Genomic DNA, 16,272 nt, shown 5'->3' with positions numbered 1-16,272 from the left:
GATAGTCTTATGTGATTTGTCACTGGTGTGCTTTGTGAGTATCTGCTGTGTTTGTGAGGGGTTTCTAGTCTTGAACCAGCCTCTCTCTGCACTCCCTGTGTCACACTGGAGTTGCATTTTCTGCAAGATAAAGTGTTCATTCCAGCAACATGTAGATGGCTATTTAGCTATTTTATTTCTGTTTTCATTTTAATTTAACTTCAGTGTGACAGAACTAGAAGTGTAACACCGTACCCATTTTCTACACCTGAGCAGCTTTCCAAGGCATGCTTTGTACAAAAAGACATTTCACAGAGTGAAGAATAACTCTTCCACCTTTAGGGAATGACTTTGCTGAACACAGGTGTGCAGGCAGCTTCACTGATGGATTTTTTAATGGTCCTTTTTACAGGTCTGTTAGCTACATCTTGCAAAAGCACCACCTTCTGCTGTGCTCGGTGCTGAGCAGGTTCAGCTTGCGGAGAGCTGGGCTGGCAGCCCTGGCGCGCATGCGGCTGGCCAGAAAGAAGAGCTCGCTCCAGGAGCTGAGAGAGCAGCACACCCTGCAGAAGGGATCCTCTCTGTGCCAAGATGAGGACCAGTGGCAGCTACAGAAGGCAGTGGTAGGTACAGTGTCCAGGTGGGTTATCTCCAGAGGTCTCACATGCTGTGATATTTGGCATTAGAAGTGGCCACTGCAGACCTAAACTACAAAAAAAAAAACAACAAACCAACAACAAAAACATTCAAGCTCCAATGAGAAAGAAAAATATTCTCTGTCAAAAATGTGCACGTTGCTGGTATAGGACATCCCTGAGTATGCCTGTTGTAGTTTGGGCAGACATTTTAATCCCTTGTACTTTATTGAGTGGCCTAGCAAATTTGTATAACAATTTTTTTATATGAAAATACTAATGCATGAAGGCAAGGATGCCAGCATGTATAAAGGACTTCTGCAAAGCTACTGCTTCAGGGTAAGAGAGCCTCCTACTAATTCTGCTGGGAATCATAATATGCACTTGAGAAGTTTTTACTGGAGCATTAGGAGAAATTCTTACTCCTACCACACAAATCAAGTTCTTCTATACTGTCATAATTTTTCATAATTTTTTTCTCTCTCTGTCCATAATAAGATCAGCATCCATTCCCAATCCTCCCAAATTGTCTGGCTACTGTAGGTCATGAAGGCAAAAGAAAGTTTAAGGGATTTTTAGACATGATGTTCCCATAGGTCACTTTTACATCTGTTTGTGACTGGTTTTTAGTGTTGATCTATTAAGTGTTGTTGGTTATTTAATTACATGCATTGGATATTTATGTAGAGCAATACCACATTTCATATTTCAGCTTCAGACAACCCTCCCAGCAGGTGTCAGTGATAGCTCTGCCCAGCCCACTGCTGCTGCACATATGGCTTGAACCCATCAAACACTTTGCAGCTCTGTGCTCCATGCTGTTGCTGTGTAATTAGCTGAGAGGTAAAATTCTGTGCCCCTCTAATTTTGATTTGCATCATACAAACCCTCAATCTCCACATGGAAGAGGAATAAGGAAAAACTGTGTCCTGCTGTTTTCATAATTGAAAAATATCAATTGAAGCAGTTTCTTTTAAGTTTGAAAATCTGAGAAACTCATTAACTTTCAGAAGAAATAAAATATAAAATAATAAAATACAAATGTATATCACTGCATTCCTCTTGTTTTCCGTTACTCCCTCTCACTTAGCTCACATGGAGATGTTAATTGATGCAATCACTGCCTTCCCTAACGAAAATGAAATGTCCTCAGTATTAGTGTTCCTATGGCATCTCTCCATTACAGCCTCTTTCAAATTCCAGCTAAAACCCATCTCACAAGGAAGTGCCTAAAAATAAACTTGCTAGATTCTTGCTGCTGAAAAAGTAGAGCATAGGAATTGGGAAAAGTCAAGAGAGAAAAAACATGTTACAAACATCCTGCAAAACAAGAACAAGGAGTTCAGGAAGAGGTTAATTTACAGACATTCAACCAGATTTTTAGGTATATTGTGTAGTTTTACCCAAACTTAAATTTTGCTTGGGCCAGCTTTATACTGGTGGACAATGTCATGTCTATCTATTGGTTTCATGTAGAATGTAAAATAACTAATGAATCCTAGCTTGGGCATAATCACAGGACATTGGGTCTCTAAAAAAATGAGAAACAGTTTTTAATGACATTCCAACTTTCTGAGAAACCTCAATAATATAAGCCTTAGCTCTAAATATAACATGTCAGAACATTAATAAGAGTATTAATAAGCATTAATAAGAATATTTCTGCAGATGAATGTTGCTTTTCTACTTGCATTTCTTATTTCCAAGAAGGCATCAAGTAGGTACTGTCACATCTTCCAGAATATTTTCAAGTTATTTAGCCTTAACTGAATGTATAAATATAAGAAAGACATCAGCAACAGAATATTAGGCCATCTATGGCAGAGTACTTCACTTAAGGATGACAGAACAGACCATGCTGGTAAGCAGATACTACTGTTCACTAAAGAGAGCTTAGATGAAAAGTGGGCACTTTTCATGCACAAAAATGGAGGCAAGGATGGTCCAAAGACCTCAAAGGACTTGAACTCTTCAGCCTAAAACGTAGGTGGCTTCTGGAATATCATAGGTTTTAAAACTGGCATCAAATATGTGAATAGAGAACCATTTTTCATGTTTCTAATGAAAGAAGAGAGCACCTAGCAAAGTTACCAGATGGCAGGTTCCAAATGAAGAAATATGTGGAGAAGCTTTAGAACTCACCAGCAGAGGATGTTGTGCAAATGGTTTTCAAGTGTTATTACCCACCTTTGTGACCTGTCCCAAGGGCCATTGGTACTCCCAAGGGTATTGGTACTCCCAAATACCAGCAAACCAAGTTTTCCTCAGGTAGACCACGCAGGCTGTGCAAGCATTCCTGGTACATAACTGTCCTTGCCTTCCCCCTGTGCAGTTTGTCAAGGCATCCACAATTGTCCCTTACTGGACTCAGGATATATTTTCTGGAATATAACTCAGTGCCATATTTTCTGAAAAATCACTTTGCCCAGGATTTTTCTCTTGGGAAGCTGGGAAGCCTCAGAGAAAAATGAAAACAATATTATCTCCTTTGCTTCTCCTGTGTTTGCTGCTTTGTAATGTGCTTTGGAGATTATTTAGCCAACATGTGAATTGTTTTTACTTAATGACCAATCACCATCCACCTGTGTCAGACTCTGAGGAGTTAGTCACAAGTTTTTAATTAATATCTTGTTATGCCTTCTGTAAGATCCTTTCTCTATTCTTTAGTATGGTTTTAGTATAGCATCATATCATATCATATATCAATAAATTAGCCTTCTAAGAACATGAAGTCAGATTCTCACTTCCTCCTTCATCCTGGGAACCCAGCAAATACCACAGCTGTATGTATCATGACAGAGGCTATGGTTCTGTTGCAATGGCAGATGTGTTAAATGACTGTACAAATTTCCTCTGTAAATTATGTTATTATAATTACTAAAACTGTAACATTCTGAATGGGTTCAGGACTTTATTTCAAAGTGAAGCTGACTACAATTGTTAACATATTTAAATGGCAGTGCTCTCTTGTCTGATTACCAGGAGTCCCACATCCGTGAAGAGGAGGAGAAGCTTGAGGAAGAAACAGAAGAAATCAATTTAGAATTCCACCAGCAGCTAGTCACAGAAATCCAGGAAGCTCTTCAGTTTCTTCAGCAGCACATGGAGCAGGTGATTGGGCAGACTCTGCTGCAGTATGCCCGAGGGGAAGCTGAAAAAAAGAGTTCAGATCATGAACAGAACTTCAAGGTATGGAAATGGTCAATAGCAATTTTCCAAACAAAACAAGGGCTACCTTATACAGATGGAAAGCAATTTAATGTATGCATTAATCTATGCCTGGAAGTATCAGCAAAAGATCCTTAGGACCTGTGTTTAAAATTGAGCATAATTTGCAAAGTATTTGCAGGCTAGTCTATGTAGTAGTACAGTATTTGCTACAGCAGCCAAAACAGGTTTTAAGTCAAACACTGGAACAGGAAAAAAATGGTCATAGCTCTTGATGGCAGAGAATAACAAAAATAAGAAACAATATTGAGATTATTATTGATTGATAAAGAGTTTGTGACTAATTAATAGTTTGCATTCTACCAGCTTAATATTGATTCAAAGATAAATAAATAACATTAAAATTAAAATTTACATCATAGGTGAATAATTTTTTCCAAAGTAAATATTTGGATTTTCTTTGTAATGGAAGGTCACAGCAGAACTACACATAGATTTGCTTGCTTTGCTGGCAGTTGGCTTGACTGTTAAAATGGGCTGTAGAGATTGAGTAGATAGGGGAATGACCACTTCCCAGACGGAGATGAGGCAAATTAGGAAGGTTTTGCTGCAATTTTTCATGTTGAAATGTTGCATGGTTCTCAGTATCTCAGTCTGCCCCATTTTTAAAGTGACATTTTAAATTCACAATTTGTGTGCACATACCAAATTAGGTATGGGGTTTCTTTAAACAGTTCAAAACACTTTTGGGCTTGGAAATTAATTGTGACTTGTACTGTGTGATACAGGAGAGACTGGTGGAATCTGCTGTTGAAAGTGTATATGGGACCAGCAATAATATCAGCAGACTGGTGCAAAACTACTACCAGCAATTAGGAAAAATCACAGAAGAGTATGAAGGAAAAAAGCTTCAACATCTGAAATCCTTACAAGGTTCGTATGGTACTGATAACTTTGAGACAGTTTTGCTTCCCAGTAATTGTGCTTAGTGTAAGATTAGAGGATTTTGCTTCTTCTGACATCCCTTGGCCTAGTAAATCTGAATTTAGTCTGCCAGGCAGAGTCACAGGAGGAAAGGTGGGGAGTACCTCCCCTCTCACAGCCAGCCCAGCCCTGAGTACATTCAGTAACTGCTCCCTGGTGGTGCAGATGGAAGGAAAGGGGCCTCTCAGTGTCTCTGTGTTCAGAAAAGGTTGGACACTCCCCAGATAAAGGTTTTGTACCCTGATCTGTTACAAACCCATCCATCTCCCTCCTGTTTAATTTAAATAGAGTGGTGCAAGGTCTTGTCTGTCAGATGTGCCCAAGCCTTGCTGCCAGGCAGGAGTGCAGGGGCAGAGTCAGGAGCCTGGTCAGCAAATAAGCACTCAGTTACAGAGTGTGAGCATTTGCAAAAGTAACCAGAGTATTTTCCTGTCAGCTGGGAACATTTTGTGAAGCTGGGCATACCCGGGAATGTCACATCTGAGTGGAGGGTTTTCTTTATAATGCATTTTTTGTTTAGGTAATACAGTCCTTGCTTAAGGCATCAAGGTCTTTTTAGAAAATTTCTGCTTCGAATTCCATGTTAATCAGTTAGCCTAGTGGGAGAAGTAGGTAAAGAGGAATTCCATGACATTCCTATCTCAGCTAAATGATGCACAAAGTATTCTCTTTGCAGCAGATCACAGTGGCAGAGTGTGTAAGAAGTACTTGATATCCCTAAGGAGCAGTAACTTTGGAAAGGCTACCTAGAATCATTATTAATTTGTGATGAAGGTTGTCACAATGCAGAGTTTTTAATTTGAGCAGAAAATTTTTCAAAAACATTGTTTCAACAGAAGGAAATGAAAGGATCAGACTGAAGAATAAAGAGAATGAACTGGCATTGAAAGAAAAACACACCAAAGGCCTCCTAAATGTGTCATCCACAGTCCACCAAAGGTTAGACCAGGCAGCAGCACTGCTGTCTATTTAAACTTCGTGAGTGATTGCAGATCTACATGAATGTCTAGCTGAATAAATGTCTTGAGTTTGCATTTTGTAGTTCTCTTTGATGGAAAAGAAATACCTATTGCCAAATGATGTCTGCCGTTTGATCTCAGGGAGTTACTTTCTTATTAAATAAACATTTTGATGGTCATTAGTTACAGATTGGAGAACTATACTTAGGCAGTTTGAAAAGAGAGAATGAAATACAATGCCAAAACATATGCCAAATTTTAAAAGAAATTTAACATAAATGTGGGATGGGAACCAGTGCTGAATGTAATTCATTACATTCCAGCCTTTTTACTTTGAACATCAAAAGTGTTTGTTAGTTTGCTGTGGAGAAAACATATACCATAATGAGGAGAAAATGCTTGAAGCCCAAAAAATACTCAAAGTGGAAAGAAGGCTTCATTGAATGCCTTGGAAAATCAAGATTACTTGCATTAAATTTAGAGTAGAATCTCTCAAATGTTAGTTAAATAAAAATCATATTTAATTAATTACTGATTAAATGAAAATTAAGTCCAGACAAAAAGCACTGCATATAAAAAGGCATAAGTTGTCATAAAAAGGTCTGTGGCTTGTCATGTATATTATACATTTTTGTAATCATTTTATGTCTTTACTCTTGCCTTATTATTCAGCAAAATACAACAGCTTCAATTTTGGCATTGTAAAGAGGTAAATCTTTTTCCAGACATTCTGTTTCTTCTAAACTGAAAGATATCATTGCCCACTTTTTTATCCCTGTTTGAGTTAGTAAAGAAATGGATTTATGTAATAAAGGATTTCATAAAAGATCTGTTAGTTATTCATTATCAAATTTATCATTTATTGTGACATACAAATTCACTTTCCAGCTCTTTTCTCATTTGTTTTTTCTCCTGTAATCTATTCTAGTATTTTTAAACAAAATGCAGTAAAATTTGCCTTCCCAGAAGCAGAAATGTGGGATTGAAGAATGTAGCTATGCAGCAGCTAAGCTGATGCCATAATAATCAGTAATCAAACCCATTTTCTATTGCCATTATGATTTCTTTTATGGTCTAGTGCTTTGTAAATTAAATGTAAAGTTTACATTAATTTGTCCAATTCCTATAAACTCGACATTGTTTTATTGTTTTATTTCTTTTTGCCCTTGGTGCGAGGTTAGGAGTGTGAGTTCAAAAAGCAAATGTTGCAGGTAACCTCTGTAAGCAGTGAGCATTACAGTAGCAACTTCATTAAGTGTAAATGTCAGAAAGGATTTGCGTCACCTCCTTCCTTGAGGAATTTGATGGGTGATTGGCAGCATTGCTTTAAGGTAGATCAGGCAAGAAAACAAGAGACATACAGATGCAGCCAAGTTGCAGCCATTCAGGTTGTACTGTAATAATAATAATAATCTTTAACCAGAATGTAAAACAAGTGAAGAATACAGCATTTAATGCTTTCAATTCCCAAGTTGTGAATTACCATGTTGATGGCTCAGTCTGGTTCTGATGATGGCTCAGTACTGAAGAGGCCTGGATGAAATGCCTAATTCTTAATTCCTTGTTCTCACACCTGATCTTTGAACAGACCCTTTGGCAAGCAGACAGTAAAACTAATCTTAGAAAGATTCTAAATAGACTTAGACAGGATTTTATTCCTCCCTTGCACTGAACAACATCTCTACATTTACATTTCTCTGACCAGGATAGTGCTCCAGCAGAACAAGATTTTGGCTCAGTTTGAACTGCGGCAGCAAATTCGTCTGGAGTGTCTGAAACAGAAGCTGCTGGGATTGCACCACCTGGGAGCTGAGCTGGAGAATCAGCTAAGGGTAAAATGCTTCAGGGATCTAAGCATTCAATGGAGAAACATGGGACAGATTGTAGGGGTCTCTTTGCTACCCTAGTTGGAATGAGGGCTGAGATTCATCTCTGTCTTGTAGGAACACTTCCCTAATTGTTTCCCATATTGTTTCCTGTGTTTCTGCAGTGATGTGCCTGTTTTGTTGTGCCACATGTAATAAAATAACACAGAACTGAGCTGTGTTGTGTTGAGTGATTGCTGCTCTGTCCTTGCATGCAGGAAGCAGAGCAGGACTTTGTGAGGGAGTTGGCTGTGCTGACCCGAGTTCCACTGACTGTGAAGAAGAAGCCTTCCAAAAGGAGCAAGCCAGCAGGTTGGTACTATCCTGAATTGTTCAGAAAAATCCCATCTTAATTCCTCAGATTTTGCAGTATAACACATTGGAGTTTCAGGAGAGATTTTTCATCAGTGCCATTTCCCTAATTGGGATGTAGAAAAGTAATGGAACCTTTCAAGGTCACCCAGTTCTCCAGCAGCACAGCCACAAACAAGTATCACCTTTCCTCACTTCAGAGCAGCCTTTAACCTGTAGATTACCTTGTGTCCACTCAGGTGAGGCCTTGCCCTGCTGAAACCAAAACATTTTTCGTGTCTTTGTCATGTCCTTTAGAAACAACTCTGTTCACCTCGATTGCTAAATCCATGGCAGAACAGCAGAGTTGAATCATCCAGCTTTCATTGTCCTGGAAGAATGGAAGAATTGCCTCCCACACATGTACTCAAAATCAGGAAGCTTGATCTATTTTGATGAATTTACTGTAGTTTTGACAAATGATACTAATTCATTCTTCAAGAGATACTTAGGGACAAGTTTTCAGAATAGCAGTCATGTTTCCTAGTCCACATTTCAGATGCAGTGTACAAGTGCCATCCTTTGAGCCGTGCAATCTTTCTGTCATTATCAGAATGAAACATATGGCGTTGCATTTGAAGGATGCTGAAAGGCAGGATGGGTGCCTGAAAGGGAAAAGCAGGTCACTCCCTGCACACTTTTGAAGTCTTTCTCCCCAGCTGTTGTTTCTCAGGTGTGCAGAATTGTTTGCCTTGGTAGGCACTGTGACTGCACAGTCAGGGCCCTCAAAGCAGTGAATTTTTAACATCATGTTCTGATTCAAATCACTCAAAAATATGAACTGGCTTTTCTTCTACTTGGTGGTAATAAAAAGCCATTTTCAGTTACTTGCTAAGAAAATATATGATAGAGCTTTCAACTGTTGCACCGCATGAAAATTCACTTCAGTGTTCTGCAAATGTGGCAGTTCACAGTCTGCTGTGTGAGAACTAACCAGTGGTAAAAAAGCTGTATGCTGGGCTAATGTAAAGTGAAGTGATTTCCTTGGAATAATAATAGGTATGGATGAAAAGTTAGAGTGTAACTTTTTGCTTCAGGTTAATCAAAACCAAACAAGCTCTACTATTTTGATTCTTTTTTTTTTCTTTCTTTTTTTTTTTTTTTTAAATCTACTGCATTTGGCAATTCAGGTGTAAAAGCAAATTCCAAAAGACAGACCTTTCAGTCACCTGAACCAGCAGAAAAAGATGATTCTCCTGAAAATATTCAAGAACCCTATGGAATAACTTCTGGGTTATGCAGGTATGTTACAGACTAAAAATAATGGTATGTGAAAAGCTATTTATAAAAGAATACTTTTTTAATACAAAAACTGCAAAACCTACTTTTTAAGGAGGTATGTCAATCAAACTCAAAACAATGCCTGCATTGGCTGAGCTTCCTTAATATTTACTTTCCACATGTACTTAAGCTTTTTTACCTCATAATCTTTTTCAAACTTAGGAAATTAATCTGTATTTGCCTGTCTGTACAGCTATGTATTTTATAAATAGCTTTGATCAAAGGTAGAGAAATGAGAAATACTGTTTCCAAATTTCCTTTATTTAGTTTTATTTAAACCTTAGTCACAGACAGCATAAATCAGCAGAGACAAGTGAATTCAATGGAACTAGGCTGAAATGTAGCAACCAAAATATGGTCTGTGGTATTTAGGCTTTCAACTTCCACCTTTATTCCAGGAACAAAGGCAAGCTCCAGTCTTTGGCTGATGAGGGTAGCAGCTCTAACAATGATTTTCTTGATAGATGTTTCAGTTGGCTTGTGCTGGGCTGCTGACTGGAGGAGAAGTGGCTGCAAACCTGAAAGGTGCCAGCTGATTAGCACGGGCAGATCAAACCAGCCAGCTGGTTGCTGCCGCTTGATATATTGAGCAGAGAAAATGCTGCTGACAGGCAGAGCAAACAGTTGGTTCTCAGGAGCCACAGGCCTTTGGGGAAAAGTATTTATCCCCTGAGTGACCTCAGCCTGGGACTGACTTCAGGAGATGGCTGCTTTCCTTGATGGCATCAGCCCTTTTCACACACTCCTTTCCCACAGCTAACCAGGGATGCGTGTGCAGGGAGCAGGGACCCAACAAAGGAACCTTTATGGGTTTGCAACTTTGTGTTGGCAGCCCCAACAGAGGCACTGAAACCAGTGACTGCAGAAGTTATATAGCAAGAGCCTTTCTTTTATCAAAATTAATTTACTTTAGGAGAGAAGTAGAGTGTTTTAAAAACTGTCTGCAATTTTGTTTTCTTTTTCTTACTTATTCTTTCAGAGAGATGCCACAGAGTTCACATGAAGAGGAGACTGAGCCAAGGAAAAACTCAAAGATGTTAAAAGAGAAAGGCAGCAGGTAGTAAAAACTTTTGTCTGAGCTGTCTGAACACAGTGTACCAAGGCATCCTTCTGGGGAATCTCAGCAGCTCTAGGTACTTACTGAGCTGCTTTGCTGAGGAACAACGAAGAAAATCAATAATAACTCATAAGTCTTTTTTAGCTGCAGACCAAGAATCAATCCCAACTTCCTTTAGCTGTTAATAAAACATTCCCTCTTGGTTTTTCTAAGGGGGAACAAGGAAGTCTTTAATACAAGCTCTTTGAGACTGCTTGGGTAATGTGCTGGGGAGAGAGTGTTAGATTTGGAATAAACCTGAGGATTGTGCACCTGTAGGAGAGCAGGTGCACACTGGGCCCAGGTCAGTGTGTCTCAGTAAGGTTTCATCACAAGAGTGATGTACTGTTTACTTTTGAGCCTGAGATGTGGTACACAGTACTTTGACTTAAGGAAAGGAGATAAAAATGTAGAGAATATGTAAACAGGCTTCAGATGGTACTGAGAGATCAAAAGATGACATTTGGTCTCTCTTGTGTTATATTTTTGTGCTTCCAGTCCTATGTATGCTTTTTAAAATTTGTACAAAGATGTTTATATACCTACTTCTCTGCCTTTGTCTAAGAATTCAGATTGTTACTTTTAAAGGAAATGAGAGAAAGCTGGTTAACTCTTTTACTTTTTATGCTTCAGTTTCTAGTCTTCTTCCTTAAGTGCACCCTTTTGTTTCCAATGTACTTTGTTATGCTCATTACATTTCCTATGGGAAATTCTTGTTATGCAAAGCAGTTAATTCTTACTGGCTGTACAGAGCACCTGTGTTGTGTAATAAATTGCCCCATTTAAGCAATCCTACAGCTTTCATGAAGTGGGAGTATTCTGCCATTTCAACAATAAACATATATTTTGCTAATGAAAAGGTTGTCCTTTGGTGGAAGATGGAAAGTCCTACATCAGTTTGCCTCAGACAAAAGTGCTGCTGTACAAATGAGTTCACCACGCCAGTTACACACGTGTGTTACATGGTTCGTTTTCATCTCAGCTGTAAAAAAAACTTCCAAATTGTACCCTTTCAAGCATTTGATTCAGGTATTTCAGCACTTCAGCTCTATGGTATCTCTCTGCCCCCACAGTCTGGATTTTAACATTTTAGTTGCTGCTTGTTCTTTTTTGGTTGGTATTTTTTTTGGGTGGGTTTTTTTTTTTGGGGGGGGGGGGAGGTTTTTTTTGGCGGGTTTTTTATTTTGGTAACAGAATCAACAGTATAGAATTGCACATGTTTCACTCTGAGTGCTCTCTGTACACAGGGCACAGGGAGCTGTTACCATTAGAGCAGATGATGCTCAAACCCCTCAGGGCAGCAGAGCTCCTGCCACTCTCAGGGTGCAGCAGAATCACTGGAGAGGGTTCCTGGTTACCCAGGTGCGATCTACCCTGTGCTGTGCTTTGGCCAGCCCGGCTGGAAGTGGCTTTTTCTCTGAATTAGGAACGGGATTGTCCCAAAAGCGGGGCAGCAGTGCCCTCTCCCGGGCAGCCCGCGGTGCTCACAGCCCCGCGCAGGTGGAGCCGGCGGGCAGGGAGCTCCGGGAGGGACCAGGGAGGGTCCCTGTGCTCGGTGCCATCCCCGTCAGCCCCCTGGGATGTCCCTGTGCTCGGTGCCATCCTTGCCAGTCCCTCCAGGTCCAGGTGCAGGCACCTCCCAATCTTCTGTCTGGCTCTCCTGGGAGGGAATTTCTGCAGACCTTTCTTCTCTCCCACAGTCACATTGGCAATCCCCTGTCCAAACACCCACTGGTCCTGTCCCTGTTCGTGACTTCAGTCTCATTGAGTCTCCAGGTGGATACCCCAAGTTCAATGTTATGTGCAGATGGGCACAGTGTGACACTCACCATCACTGTCTGTCAGTGAGGCAGATTTTGGACAAGAAGGGTTTAATTGGACCAAGAAACAAGTGCAGAAAATGCCAAACAAAACTCAGAGCAGATGCTTTGTAGTAAATATTGTTGAACTTTTATGTTAAGTTAGAGAATGATAGACTCGGACTAGGGGAAAATGGGATACCTAGGCACCAGTCACAGCTCAAAACAGTCAGTTTATAGGGTAAATCTATAGAGAACCCTCTCTTTATTCTGGAAGGTTTGATCATGCTTTACAGGTACATAGCAAAAACACTGCAGAAATTTAGGAGAAATGTCATGCCTTTTCCCTCCTATTTTTAAACATGGAGGGTAACATTATTCCATCTCCCATATACCCCTCTCCCAACAGCGTTACTGCCATCACTGAAATGTATCTGGAAAGTTTGTGGAAAGTTCATCACAACAATGATCCTAAAGTTGGTTTGTTTAGATGAGTGAGATTTATTTTTTCTCCAAGAATAGATGAACAAGGATTGGTAGCTTAGTAGTCAGAGGGAGGGTAATAAGGAACAGAGCATGGTGCACTCAGACATCCCTGATATTTTAAGGGAGGTGAAAACTCAGATGTAAGCACTGAATTCATGGACACTTCCTGACCCAGAATATAAAAAATACAAAATCCAGTGTTCTATTGAGCCTGAAATAAAAACACACTTTTTTTTGTGTGTGGAGCTCCTTGACAATTATGCAGGATTAAGATACAACTTGAATTAAATCACTGTTATTCAAGAATGATGTTTTAATTATGCAGATTTGAGATATTTTTAATATTTAGTTTTAAAAAATGTAACACCTACAGTGTTATTAGTGCCATTGTATATTTAGATACACTGATAGATGAATATGTCTGTAGATATTTTTTACCCCAAAGAGTTTTCTTTTGACAAATGTTTATGTCAAGAAGATGAAATCATAGCAAACTAGTGAATTGTTCCCTTGGGTCTGTAAGGCTGTTGCCATGTGAGGAGGTCTTTGAGAACCATGCTAGGTCTAAATGGCAAGAAATAGCTGGTGCCAAGAGGACTAGATCAGCACTCTGCCATTGTGCATTAAGCTGTGCATTTCCTGGCTCCAGGAAGGCATTAATGGCAGGATTTCACATGGGTTTAAACACACCTTGGCAAATGCATGGCAGACAAATTCACTGAGAGCTACAGGTACACGATGCTGCTGCTGCTGCTTCTCAAGAATTTACCGAGCACTGGAAATGAAGCAGGCACTCAGAGGAGGATTAGCCTTGTATGCTTGCTCTTCTGACCTCCTTCAAGATTGTGTTTTTGGCTACTGGAACCCAGAGCAGATGGTCATCTGACCTGGTCTAGTCTGAGATCTTAGTTCTTAAGGACAAAGACCAGTATATTGCCAAGATAAACACTCAAAGGCTGGGACAGCTGTCAGTTTTCGTACAGTCTTAGCATCATAATTAACAGGCTTTGCTATGAACACTAGAATTTAAACATGTAACTGCATTGCTCTGGTAGCAGACAAACTGCAGCACAAGACAAACTGGTCAAACATGTGCTCACAAATCAATCTGTGGATCCAGCCTTCCCTTCCGCATCACTTTTTTAACAAAGATAGTTCCCAGGCTGGTCATAGGGACTAATTTTAAGATGACCATTGCAAAAGCAATAGGGAAGAGCAGCTTTACATCGTTAGAGCTGCATCAGGTATTGAAAGGTCATAGCCTGCTGCAGATTTTTATAAGTTTGACTATTCAGAAAGCCTGAAAGGTCTGCACTGCTTCCAGTTGTAGTTAACAGCAGCTCCCCATCAAGTTAACATCTCCCAGCCTGGTGTTCCTGCAAGGGAGCAAACTCAAGGGCAGTTTCCTATTCTGCAGCATGCACTCAGGAGCACCAGCTAATCCATGTTTTATTTTCTCAAGGACAGGTGAGTGACGCAGGGGCAGAGACATTGCTATGAAATAGAATGCAGGTGGTAAGAGAAGCACCCCTTGCCTTGTTTTCCATCCATGGGGAACGGCAGGTGCCATCTCTCTGGTGGAATCACAGGAACCATCCAGGTGAGGCCTCCTCCACCTCAGCTGCTGAGGAGCAGCTCAGGACCCACAGCTTCCTGCAGGCTGCCCCTCAGTAGTGCCATGGCAGGAGCAGCCAGGCTGCAGGGATTAGGCTGCTTCTTCTTGGAGCCATCACAGGAGAGCCACACTGACCTGACAGGCACAGCCTTGTTCACAGAGGAGCACCGAACCATGAAATGCCTCTCAAAACACCCACTCGTATTTATTCACAGCCACTTCACAGTGAAAAAATAAATGCATGTTACCAGTGAATCTTTGACCAGCTTGTAGGCAAAGGGCTTTTAGTTTAAGATGCTGTTAAGTGGGTAGGAGAAGTGGAATCTAAACATGAGTTACACAATGATCACTTCTGTTACCTCAAGTGTGACAAGCCTCATACATTGAGTGGATTTTTTATTTGGAGGTGAGCAACCATTGCTACTTGCACAAAAATGTGCATGAAATACAACAGGGAAATTGTAACCAGCAGTTTGGAAATTTTCACACTGTCAGATTTGCCACATAGCTTCACAAAACCGCTGTATTTCCACTGTCAGGCTTACATCAACACAACTGTTGCTGGCTGTCAACACTCACAGCAAATGGGTTGGAACAGGACAAGGCAGATGGAGACCTGACATTTCAGGGCTGCCTTACCTGCTAGGCTGTAGGTCTTTCCAGGTACACTGTCCTCAGGCTTCTCTGCTAGTGTTATTTTACTTCCTATTAAAAAAAACTGAACTGCCAAATGAGCAACTTATTTTAATTCATATCATATAAAATATCTGAACCACCAAATGAACAAGGAAGCCTGAGGATGAGGGCATGCTCCAAGCAATATGAAATGTGAATTTGAATTCTTAGCAGAAAGGATTGTTCATGAAAAGCTTTATTTTCCTTTTTTTGAGAGCAAGCAGTTCAGTTCACTGCAGACTGAATTGCAATGTTTCTGCACTGGTTGAGCTCAAAGCCAAAGGAAAATCTGGCTCTTCAGACCAGCTCTGCTGCCAGGTTTCAGACCAAGCTGACGAAATAGATTTTTCCAGGCTAGTGGTTCCTTTCCCAGGCAAGCTGGAGGTGACAGTGTACCTGTTCCAGAATGACAGGCTTCAGGTGGGCTACTTCCCAAACTGCTATGGCTGGCATGCCCCACAGGAGCTGTGCCAAGCCGAGGGACTGATGCATGGCTGGGATGGATGGGTGCAGCACAGCTGGTTACACCACTCCAGTGGCACCCCACGACTGCAAGACTGTTCCTGGTGCAGCTCTGCAGTGCGGCTAAAGGCAAAGTAGCACAAGGGGAGGGGTTTGTTGACCTGCTGATCTCCCAGCACCCCACTTCCACTGCAGCCCACACCTCCCACAGCATCTGTAACACTGTCACACAAGCAAAAAGTGACAGAAAACAAGGTTTCTTTACATAATTTGTGAGAGAATCAGAAAGACAGGTAGAAATATTTGCTTCATTCTCAGAGAATTAAAGTCCACATCTCTCACCTTACCTGCAGCATGTTCTTTTCCTGCCATGCCTGGACACAGCTCAGTCAGCAGAGAAAACCACAATGAAGTCAAATATAGCTTAGGTCAAAGTGCAGCACTGGGAACTGGTTCTGTACTACGATGAAGATGATAGCAGTGAATTGTCCCCTTTTTAGGCAAATAAAATGTAGATCTAAGGTTTTTGGCAGAAAGTTAATTCGTGTCTCATTTTGGCAAAACTGAGGCAGCTGCAATGTCACAGAATCACAGACTTGTTAAGTCTGTGAAAAGACTTGTTAAGTCTCATTAAGTCTTTCTCTCGGTAAAGAACTCTAAGATTGAATCCAACCGTTAGTAAGTACATTTTACTCAATAGTAAGTGCAGTTGTTAGTAAGTACATTTTTACTTTGAGCCTGTTTAATAAGACATACTATATCTTGTTATAGTATGCATATGCAGACCTATACACTTCTCAACCCTTGTGATCTAAGGAGGTTCCTTCTATTGCATGATGTCAACCTGAAAAACAATTTCTCTTGAGTTCCTCCATTCCAAATTTTCAGTCATTGAGTCACAGCACAGAGCAAGAGGC

General features: G+C 40.5%; 1 protein-coding gene across 2 annotated transcripts in view; it reads left to right on the top strand.

The window, feature by feature from the left end:
* EVC (EvC ciliary complex subunit 1) overlaps nt 1-11,168 on the top strand; it is a 49,529-nt gene extending 38,361 nt beyond the window's left edge. Inside the window, exons 14-21 of one of the 2 annotated variants that reach the window (XM_005485746.4) lie at nt 392-602; nt 3,597-3,803; nt 4,571-4,715; nt 5,603-5,705; nt 7,431-7,557; nt 7,809-7,902; nt 9,072-9,183; nt 10,202-11,168. In XM_005485746.4, coding sequence (XP_005485803.3) covers nt 392-602; nt 3,597-3,803; nt 4,571-4,715; nt 5,603-5,705; nt 7,431-7,557; nt 7,809-7,902; nt 9,072-9,183; nt 10,202-10,283 — 1,081 coding nt within the window. In that variant the 3' untranslated portion in view covers nt 10,284-11,168. Of the gene's footprint in view, nt 1-391; nt 603-3,596; nt 3,804-4,570; nt 4,716-5,602; nt 5,706-6,397; nt 6,489-7,430; nt 7,558-7,808; nt 7,903-9,071; nt 9,184-10,201 lie in introns of those variants that run through there. The other variant, XM_074541749.1, reaches the window with a different exon arrangement.
* The last annotated feature ends 5,104 nt before the right edge of the window (nt 11,169-16,272 follow it).

This window comes from Zonotrichia albicollis, chromosome 5 (genome assembly GCF_047830755.1).
Source record: "Zonotrichia albicollis isolate bZonAlb1 chromosome 5, bZonAlb1.hap1, whole genome shotgun sequence".
NCBI classification, from domain to species: Eukaryota; Metazoa; Chordata; class Aves; order Passeriformes; family Passerellidae; genus Zonotrichia; species Zonotrichia albicollis.
Note: the sequence above shows the minus strand (reverse complement) of the source record. Positions and strands in the feature narration are given on the sequence as shown.